The 10721-nt window shown below is 48.5% G+C and overlaps 1 protein-coding gene across 1 annotated transcript; it reads left to right on the top strand.

The window, feature by feature from the left end:
• The first annotated feature begins 4446 nt into the window (after positions 1 to 4446).
• LOC130031210 (uncharacterized) lies at positions 4447 to 9696 on the top strand. Its single transcript, XM_056122477.1, is given in 2 exon segments — positions 4447 to 6450; positions 6490 to 9696. Coding segments are annotated over 2 exon segments (5211 nt in total).
• Positions 9697 to 10721: the final 1025 nt, after the last annotated feature.

Below are 10721 nucleotides of genomic sequence, written 5' to 3'. Positions count from 1 at the left end.
TACTGTTTGTGGCTGACTTTACAGCCATGTAGCTCTGTGTCAGGTGAACTTGATCTGGCACCATTTAATAATTTCTAAGCCATTTTGGGGGTTTGATGGTGGTGGAAGGAAGTACAGTAACTTTATACATGCTAAAAATGAACATTAACAATTATAAAAAGCAATAATCAAATAATAATACCCATATTTGGTGTGTGTGTGTATGCTGATGCCCAGGCATTGTTTTAGCAGAAGAGAAGTGTTTCATTTCTGGCTGCATTTTCTCCCAGTAGCCAGAGTGAAAGTAAACAAATGTGGGAGTACAACTTAGCTTTCAGGATGATATGTTCATGGTTTTATCCTGTTTTAATTGTTTTAAAATGAGTCTCACTCAGTATTGTGAAAAAATCCAAGTTTCTCTGTTGAACTCATTCTAAGGATATTTCTTGGGGATATGGGGGCATGTATGTTGCTACTACATCCCAAATGGTGCTCTGAAGTTCTGAGACCCTTCTTGGCATTTCCTGGACAGCTGGACATGAAGTTCATTTCAGGATGCTGCTTGGGCCCTGAGAGTTTGGCCAGGCAACTCTGTTGGTTGTCAAGGGCCTCGAGACCAGAATTTACAGGTCCCAGGGATGAAGCTGGAAATGGTTGGGAGACTTTGTGATGTCAGGGATCAAACCAAGTTTGCTTTCATGCAGGCTTGCACCTTAATCCAGGTACTGTACCCTAAACCCTATTCTAAGAATCCTTAGATTTATTTATATGATTTAAATCATAGTTTTAATTATTCAAAGTACCCTTCCCCCCTAACTTCTGAAAGTCTTATATACTGATTGGTAAAGCTAGAACATATTGAAAATTATATGAAAGACAAAAAAGATCTATAAATCACCTAGATAATTGCTGTTAACGGAACTTTTATTTCTAACTAGTCTTCCATATTTTTGCACTTTGTATCTTTAAAGTGTTTAAAGAGAGACGCCTGCAGGAAAGTAGCTCTGAGACTCTGTCTTTCCCTATTCACCACTCACACAGCACTGATCTTGTCCCAAACCCAGCAACATGAAGAAACAACGCAAATCCCCACCACATGGGGAGGACAACAAAAAGAATGCAGAAGAATCTGTCGATACTGTTTACCTAAGGGACCTCTCAGACAAAAAATTCAGATACGAAGTCATGAAAATGTTCAATCAACTCAATCAGACAGTTATACAGATATCCAGTAACATGACAGAAAAAATTGACAAATTACGCGAGGAAATGAGAGCAGAAATGTCACGAATAAAAGATTCTGTAGATGAAATGAAAAACTCAGTCTCTTCTCTCAACAATAGAATGACCGCAGCTGAAGAGAGAATCAGTGAGCTGGAAGATCAGCTGCACCAAGCCAACAGGCAACAACACATAGTTGCAAGGCACCTCAAATTAGCTCTACAGAGAATCAGAGTCCTAGGACATGATTCCAAGAGGAACAACATTAGAATCATTGGACTACCAGAAGCTCAGGGAAACAATCCAGATGAAAAAAACACGGTGAAACAAATCATTGCTGAAGTATTCCCAGAGCTCCACAATGCAGTCATTCAGGTTAAAGGAGCCCGAAGGGTACCAGATAAAAGAGACCCTAACAAAAACACTCCAAGACACATCATAGTTAGAATGATTGATGCTCCTGATAGAGATACAATACTGCAAACAGCAAGGTCAAAGAAGAAAATCACATACAATGGAGTACCCCTTAGATTCACAGCAGATCCATAAGAGGAAACCCCCCAAGCCCTAAGGCAGTGGCAAGATATAGTGAAAAATCTCACTGAAATGAATGCTTCACCAAGAATACTCTATCCAGCTAAACTCTCACTCAAAATTCAAGGAGTGGTACAGTATATTCTAGACAAACAGCAGCTCAGGATCTTCATAGACTCAAAACCAAACCTAAAATAAGGGCTAAAGGGGGTACTATAATACAAAACAAACCCTACAACCACAACACACCCTTACAGAAAGATGACACAAAAGTCCATAACAATAATCTCTCTCAATGTCAACGGTCTAAATTCACCACTTAAGAGACACAGAGTGGCAAAATGGATTCAGAGACAGAACCCAACATTCTGCTGCCTACAAGAAACTCATCTCAACAGCAAGAGCAAACACAGACTCAAAGTCAAAGGATGGAAAACAATCCTACAAGCAAACAGCTACCTCAGAAAAGCTGGGGTGGCCATACTAGTATCCAATAGCATTAATTTTGCATTGAAAAAGATTAGAAGAGACAATGAAGGTTATTTTCTCTTCATGAAGGGACACGGACAATAGGAAGAAATCACACTCTTAAATGTATATGCACCTAATGAGGGAACAGCTAAATATTTAAAACAACTGCTAACAGATTTTAAGGAGGACATTTCTAGCAACACAATAGTAGCTGGAATTTCAACATCATCTTATCACCTCTGGATAGATCAACAATAACAAAACTCAGCAAGGAAACGTTGGCTTTGAAAGAAGAAATAGAAGAGAGAGGGTGTATAGACCTGCACAGAGCTTTCCACCCAAATAAGAGAAATACTCATTCTTCTCCAGTGCGCATGGAACATTTTCCAAAATAGACCATGTCCTAGGCCACAAAACATACCTAAATAGAATCAGGAAGATAGAAATAGTATCAACAATCTTTTCAGACCAAGATGCTCTGAGAATAGGAGTGAATCACACACAGATATGGAGAAACAAATCAAACACCTGGAAATTAAAAAACTCAATGCTTAAAAACGAGTGGATCAGGAGGGAAGTCAAGGATGAAATCAAAAGATACTTGGAAACAAATGAGAATGAAGACACGAGCTACCAAAAATTATGGGATGCAGCAAAAACCGTTTGAAGGGGAAAATTTATAGCTCTGTAAGCATATCTCAGGATAGAAGAAAGGATGCACTTAAACAACCTGACTTCACAGCTCAAGATCTTAGAAAGGGTCAACAGAAGGAGCACAAATTGTGTAGAAGGAAAGAGACTATAAAACTTGGAGCAGAAATCAAAGACGTGGAAACCCCCCAAAAAAAATACCAATTCGAAAGATCAATGAAACCAAGAGCTGGTTATTCGAGAAAATAAATAAGATAGATAAACCACTAGCAACACTCACAAAGAAACAGAGAGAGAACCCCAATAAATCGAATCAGAAATAAGTATGGGGATATCACAAACAAAGAACCAAAGAAATTCAAAAGATCATCAGAGACTACTTTGAAAGTCTGTATGCCACGAAACAAGAGAACCTAGAAGAAATGGATAAATTCCTGGATTCCTATTGAAAGAATCCATGCTAGGGCATCAAATTTTTGTGTGCCTCAGCTAACTTGCAACATTGCTTTCTGTAAAACTGCTTGTGCTTCAGCTAACTTGCAACATTGCTTTCTCTAAAACTGCTTGTGCTTCAGCTAACTTGCAACATTGTTTTCTGTAAAACTGCTTGGCTACTCTTGTGACAGGATTCAGGTGTATTTACTGTTCCTGGAATGTATTGTCTCACTAAAGCACCCTGCAGTCTTGGGTAAAGGACAACTCAGGATGTGGGTGGTTGGGGGAAATTGCCCGATCCTGGAATGGATTGTCTCACTAAAGCACCCTGCAGACTTGGGTAAAGGATAGCTCAGGATGCGGGTGGTTGGGGGAAATTGCCCATTCCTGGCAATTCTCACTAAAGGCTTAATGATTCCGGCTATAACCTTGCTTGCACCACTGACAATCAATGTATGTAACTACTGACTTTTGAATCTATGATCCTTGGAATGCGCAGGTTTTGTTGTAATGGTTGATGAGAGCCTATATAAGACCCCCTTTGAAGAAGCTCGGGGCTCTCAGCCACTGCCCGATTTTGGGGTATGCTGCGGAGCCCCAGCATGCTGGTCTAAATAAACCCCGTTTTTACTCCTGCAGGAATTGTGTCTATCTGGTCTCTCCGCGCCTCCCAGGGCTAGGGAACTCCTGATCCCAACATTTGGAGGTTCCACCGAGATCACCGAGGACCCTGCCCCAGGGACGCCGGATTGAGCCGCGGGGTAAGTTAAGGCGCCTCTTTCTTTCTCTTTGTTTCTCCGGTACCATTTTAACCGATCGGTGGCACAAGCACAGTGGTGTGCAGCACAGTGACAGTGGTGTGCAGCACACTGTTGTGTGTGTGAGCCTTGTGTCTGACAGACGTGTCGGGAATAGACACGAGCCGCAGCCCTGGGGGACGCCCCGGAGGTGGATGAGGGCCAGGGACGCCTGGAGGCCTCTTTTGTGGTAGCCTCGGAGAGGCTGCATCTGGTGTGCCAAAGAAGAAATCATCGGCCGCTCTATTACTTCTCTATTCTTCTTTCCTCTCCAAAAGGCCTTGCGCTTGCGTCATTCTTTTTCGTAGGTTGGATCACGCTTGTCCTTTTTCTCTACCGAGACACCGTCTTTGGAACCATGGGACAATCTCTGTCTACTCCCCTCTCACTCACCCTCTTCCACTGGTCAGAGGTCCACTCTCGTGCTCGGAATCTTTCTCTGATTATTAAAAAGGCCAAATGGCAGACCTTTTGTTCCGCAGAGTGGCCAACATTCCAGGTTGGCTGGCCCTCTGAGGGATCCTTTCACCTACCAACAGTTCTCCAGGTCAAGGGAGCCATCTACCGGCCAGCCCCTCGAGGACACCCGGACCAGGAGCCTTACATTTTGGTCTGGCAAGATCTATGCGAACATCCCCCTCCCTGGGTCAAGTCCTTTCAGGTTCCTCTGGCGGCACTGACCCCTCTCCCTACCACTCCACCCCCAGCTCTCACCCTTCCGGCCCATGTTGACAACTCTAAACCTCTCCTCCCAGAGTCCCAGGACCTCCTTCTTTTTGATGAACCGCTGCCCTACCTGCAATTGCCAGCACCTGCTACTCAGTCTTCTCTTCCCCCTATACCTCTGCCTCCCACTCTAAGTTCCCCTGACACCTCTGCTCCGCCCCTGAACCCTGAGTTCTCTAATGCCTCCCCCGGGCCAGCATTCAGAACCAGAAGGCGGGAGGCCCGGGCGGGAGAAGGGCCCCCCACTGAGGCCGAGGCAGTTATCCTCCCCTTACGAGCCTACGGCACAGAAATCCCCGATGGGCAGGGAGGTCGGATGCCTTACCTTCAGTATTGGCCTTTCTCCACTTCCGATCTCTTTAATTGGAAGAACTTTAACCCTCCTTTTTCGGAAGACCCCACCCGATTGACTGACCTCATCATCTCTGTCATGAATTCACATAGCCCCACTTGGGACGATTGTCAGCAGCTCCTCACTGCTCTGCTAACTACAGCAGAGAAGGAAGCCGTCCTTACCAACGCTCGCAAACATGTGCCGGGACCCGACGGGCAACCCACCATACTGCAGAACCTCATTGACGAATACTCCCCCTTGAAACGACCTGAGTGGAACCCTAATTCACCGGAAGGTAGGAGACATCTCCAAATTTATCGCCAGACTCTAGCTGCGGGTCTCCGGGAAGCAGGGCGAAAGCCTACCAATTTGGCCAAGGTAAGAGGAGTGATACAGGGACCAGACGAGAGCCCCTCCTTATTTCTAGAAAGGCTGTTTGAAGCTTACCGACAGTATAATCCCTTTGACCCTACGTCAGAGGAGCATCAGGCCTCAGTAGCCATGGCCTTTATAGGTCAGTCTGCTACTGATATCAGAAGAAAGTTGCAAAGAATGGAGGGATTACAGGATATGTCTCTTCGGGACTTAGTGACAGAGGCTAACAAGGTCTTTAATAAAAGGGAAACGCAAGAGGAGAAGGAGGAAAGAAGAGAGAGAGAGAGAGAGAGAGAGAGAGAGAGAGAGAGAGAGGAAGAGGAGAAAGAACGAGACAGAAGAAGGAGCAGGGAAATGACTAAGGTCCTGGCCGCTGTGGTAGTACAGGATAGGGCATTTCAGGGAGATAGTAGAGGAAACCTGGGCCCGCGCACGGGAAATAAGCCTAAACTGGCCTCAGACCAATGCGCCTTTTGTAGAGAGAGAGGTCACTGGGCCAAGGATTGCCCCAAGAAGAAGAAGAACAGAGGTACGCGCCTGGGCCCTCTTCCCACTGAGGTGCTGGCACTGGATGAGGACTAGGGGGGACGGGGCTCGGACCCTCTCCCCGAGCTCAGGGTAAACTTTAAGGTGGAGGGGACTCCTATAAACTTTGAGATAGACACTGGCGCGGTCCATTCTGTTCTCCAACAACCACTGGGACCTCTTTCACACAAGCGCGCCCTAGTGAGGGGAGCAAACGGGAGCCGATTCCGACCATGGACTACTCAGAGAACAGTGGACTTGGGAAATGGAAGGGTCCACCATTCATTCTTGGTCTTACCCGACTGTCCTGCCCCACTATTGGGACGGGACCTGTTAACTAAATTACGGGCAAGAATTACCTTTACTGAATCAGGCCCTCTGGTCGAGTTCCTCAATCCAATTGTGAGGGCTGCAGAAGGAACCACCCCACCGGTACTAAAGACCCTGACTCTAAGCTTAGATGATGAATATAAACTTTTTGAGGAACCTTTAGAAAAGACCCAAGGTGTCGAGGACTGGATACAAGAGTTTCCGGAGGCCTGGGCAGAAACAGCGGGGTTAGGGCTGGCCACAGCCCAACCACCCATAGTAGTCTCATTAAAAACTTCGGCCACACCTGTTCAGGTTAAACAGTATCCTATGAGCTTAGAAGCCAAGGAAGGCATAAAGCCCCACATAATCAAATTACTGCAACTAGGGGTGTTGAAGCCTTGTAGGTCCCCATGGAACACGCCACTGCTTCCTGTTCGGAAACCTGGCACCAATGACTATCGCCCAGTCCAAGACCTGCGGGAAGTAAATGCCCGAGTAGAGATTGTTCATCCCACGGTGCCCAACCCCTATAATTTACTAAGCACCCTCAGCCCCACCAGGACTTGGTATTCTGTATTGGACCTTAAGGATGCCTTCTTTTGTCTACGACTACACCCAGATAGCCAGCCCCTGTTTGCCTTTGAATGGAGCGACCCTGATATGGGAATCTCGGGGCAGCTGACTTGGACCAGGCTTCCACAGGGCTTCCGGAACTTCCCTACACTGTTTGATGAGGCCCTGCACAAGGACCTACAGTCTTTCCGTGCCACTCATAAGACTTTAACATTGCTCCAGTATGTGGATGATCTTTTACTAGCAGCTGAAACCCAAGGCGAGTGCGAAAAAGGAACCAAGGCCCTCCTGAAGACCCTTGCCTCCCTGGGATACTGAGCCTCAGCAAAGAAAGCGCAGCTCTGCAGGAATGAGGTAATATTCCTGGGCTACAAGATTAAGGGCGGGAAGCGTTGGCTCACGGAGGCCCGGAAAAGGACTGTGACCCAGATACCCCCGCCACAAACACGGAAGGAATTGAGGGAGTTCCTGGGAACGGCCGGGTTCTGTCGTCTCTGGATCCCCGGCTTTGCCAACTTGGCAGCTCCCCTATATCCCCTGACTAAAAAAGACACTCCTTATGAGTGGGGGAGAGAACAACAAGAGGCCTTTGATAAACTCAAGCAGGCCCTTCTCAGTGCTCCGGCGCTCGCCTTACCTGATGTTAGCAAGCCCTTTACTCTGTATATAGAAGAGAAAGGCGGAGTGGCAAGAGGAGTGCTGACCCAAACCTTGGGACCATGGAAACGCCCTGTTGCCTATCTATCTAAGAGACTAGATGCGGTAGCCGCGGGATGGCCACGATGCCTCAAGGTTATTGCCGCGGCGGCTCTCCTGCTCAAAGATGCTGACAAGCTCACGCTAGGGCAAAAAGTGACTCTGGTTGCTCCACACACCCTCGAGAGTGTGATTAGGCAGCCCCCTGACCGATGGCTCTCTAATGCTCGCATCACTCACTATCAAAGCCTCCTGCTAGATAAGGAACGGGTCTTCTTCGGCAATCCGGCTACTCTTAACCCTGCCACTCTACTCCCCGTGGAGGATGGGCAAGATGTTCTTCACTCATGCCAAGAAATCTTGGCTGAGGAGACTGGGGTCCGGTCTGACCTAAAAGACTCGCCCCTGCCGCAGGCAGATTACACTTTCTTTACCGATGGCAGCAGTTTTCTCCAGCAAGGGGAGAGGAGAGCCGGGGCAGCCGTGGTGGGAACCACAGGGAAGATCTGGACAGCACCTCTGCCACCAGGAACATCAGCGCAAAAAGCAGAACTCATAGCCCTGACCAAGGCACTGGAGCTCGCGAAAGGTAAAAGGGTGAACATTTACACGGACAGTCGCTATGCTTTTGCTACGGCCCATGTGCATGGCGCCATCTGCCGGCAGCGAGGCCTTCTGACCTCCGCCGGCAAGGACATCAAGAACAAAGCCGAGATCCTTAATCTCCTTGAAGCTGTCCATTTACCGCGGGCCCTGGCTATCATACACTGTCCTGGACACCAGAAGGGGGACGATCCCATAGCGGTCGGGAACCGGCTGGCAGATGAAGAAGCGCGGGCGGCCGCTCTCCAGGAGATCCCAGCAGCAGATATCCTGACAACTACCCTGCCGCAAGCTGGAGAACATGATGAGGCCGAAAGTAAGGTAACTGAGTTCCTTCTATTCACCCATCGCCTGACCCACTTAGGAACCAGAGTGCTACTGGAACTATTAAAGGATCAAGAGCTACCCACCCTTGCCCCAGGGCGGGCAAAAGAACTAGCTCGAGACATTGTCGCTTCCTGTGAAGCCTGTGCGTTGGTGAATGCCCGAAGGACTGAGGGAACGCAGGGCGAAAGTCTGCGAGGAGACCGCCCTGGCACATACTGGGAAGTGGACTTTACTGAAGTATCTCCTGCCAGGTATGGAAATAAGTATCTGCTAGTTTTCATAGATACCTTTTCAGGGTGGCCTGAAGCCTTCCCCACGAAGAAGGAAACCGCCCTGGTGGTGGCCCAAAAGCTCCTCGAAGAAATCTTTCCCCGCTTCGGACTTCCTAAGGTAATAGGTTCCGACAACGGTCCCGCTTTCGTGGCCCAGGTAAGTCAGGGACTGGCCAGGACTTTGGGGTTTGATTGGAAGTTACATTGTGCCTATAGGCCCCAGAGCTCAGGACAGGTAGAGAGAATGAATAGAACAATTAAGGAGACCTTAACAAAATTAGCATTAGAGACTGGCGTTAAAGATTGGACGATGCTCTTACCCTACGCTCTCTTCCGCGCTCGAAATACACCTTCCCTTTCTCGTAACAATCTCACCCCTTATGAGATACTCTACGGGGGGCCCCCACCTCTTAAAACCATGACTGAGCACGGACTGGGAGTGTTACCTGAAACCTCGGCTCAGCTAATGCCCAGGCTTAAAGCGCTAGAGGCTATTCAGCGCCACATATGGAAGGGACTTTCTGATCAGTATCGCCCAGGCTCTGTCTCCCCCCACCCCTATTCTGTAGGCGATTGGGTGTACGTGAGAAGGCATCAAGCCCGGAATCTTGAACCCAGGTGGAAAGGACCCTATCTTGTCCTCCTCACCACCCCTACCGCAGTCAAGGTTGACGGGATTTCTACGTGGATCCACAGCAGCCATCTCAAGCCTGCCCCTGCCCTTGATGCCAGATCTTCAGCCCATCCAAGTCCCGCTGACCAATGGATCGTGCGGCGTCACCCTTCGGATCCCCTCAAGCTCTGGTTGGCGCGAGGTGCTTCTGGACACGGGAGCGGCGCACTCAATCATTCCTCCAGTTCCTGATGATCCTGCTCGCCGTCACCCCCCAGGCACAACCCGCGGACAACCCTCACCAACCGTTCAAGCAGACTTGGGTCATCCGAAGCGGAGAAAACTATGAAGTTTGGAACACCACGGTCTGTAATGCTACGCCCCTTAATCAATGTTTTCCTGATCTGTATTTCTCATTAGAAGATGCGTTGCCGTATTTTAAGGGTGCGAGAAACAAACCACAGGCTAGAGTCTCTATAAGGTGCAACGGGTTCTTTACATGCCCAGGGTTCAGACCCAGGGAATGGAGGAACACATGTGGTGGGCCAGAATCTTATTACTGTGCTATCTGGGATTGTGTAGACTCTAATGATGGCTACTGGAAGTGGGCAGTGACTCCTGACCTCATTAAGGTCCAGTTTGCGGTGCCCGTGCGCTACACTCCGCAGGGTGCCCAATATCATAATAATATGATCCAGGTCAAGATTTCTTTTACCGACCAAGGGAAAAGAGAGGGGCGCTGGGTAAATGGCCTTAATTGGGGTTTGATGCTATATACTAGACCGTGGCACGGCATCATCCTCCAAATCCTCCTTAGGATAGAGCCTGTACAAGAAACAATTGGGCCTAACCGGGCCCTTGAGACCCGCCAGCCCGCAGTAGACTACGGAGCCCCTGCTATATCACCTCATGCAGCTGTCCCCAGTCCTCCCCAAACTCAGGTTCCGCCTACCTATACCCCCAGTCCATCCCATAACCCTCTCAGAGATCTCATACTAGCCGCTTATCGGGCCTTAAATACCACAGCCCCTAACCTGACCGAGGCCTGCTGGCTCTGTTACAGCCCTGCCCCACCCTTTTATGAGGCTATTGGTGTTAATGCCTCATACAACATCAGCTGCACAGCACCTTCCGGCTGGGTTCCCCGCGCCCGCCAAGGTTTAACTATAACCCAGATCAGCGGTCAAGGGACTTGTGTAGGCACAGTCCCACGAGGAAAACAGATGCTGTGTGCTCAGATCATAGCCAGCCCGGGATGGAATAGCTCTGTCTGGATA

Source organism: Sorex fumeus, unplaced genomic scaffold (assembly GCF_029834395.1).
Source record: "Sorex fumeus unplaced genomic scaffold, SorFum_2.1 ptg000046l, whole genome shotgun sequence".
Classification (NCBI taxonomy): Eukaryota; Metazoa; Chordata; class Mammalia; order Eulipotyphla; family Soricidae; genus Sorex; species Sorex fumeus.
Note: the sequence above shows the minus strand (reverse complement) of the source record. Positions and strands in the feature narration are given on the sequence as shown.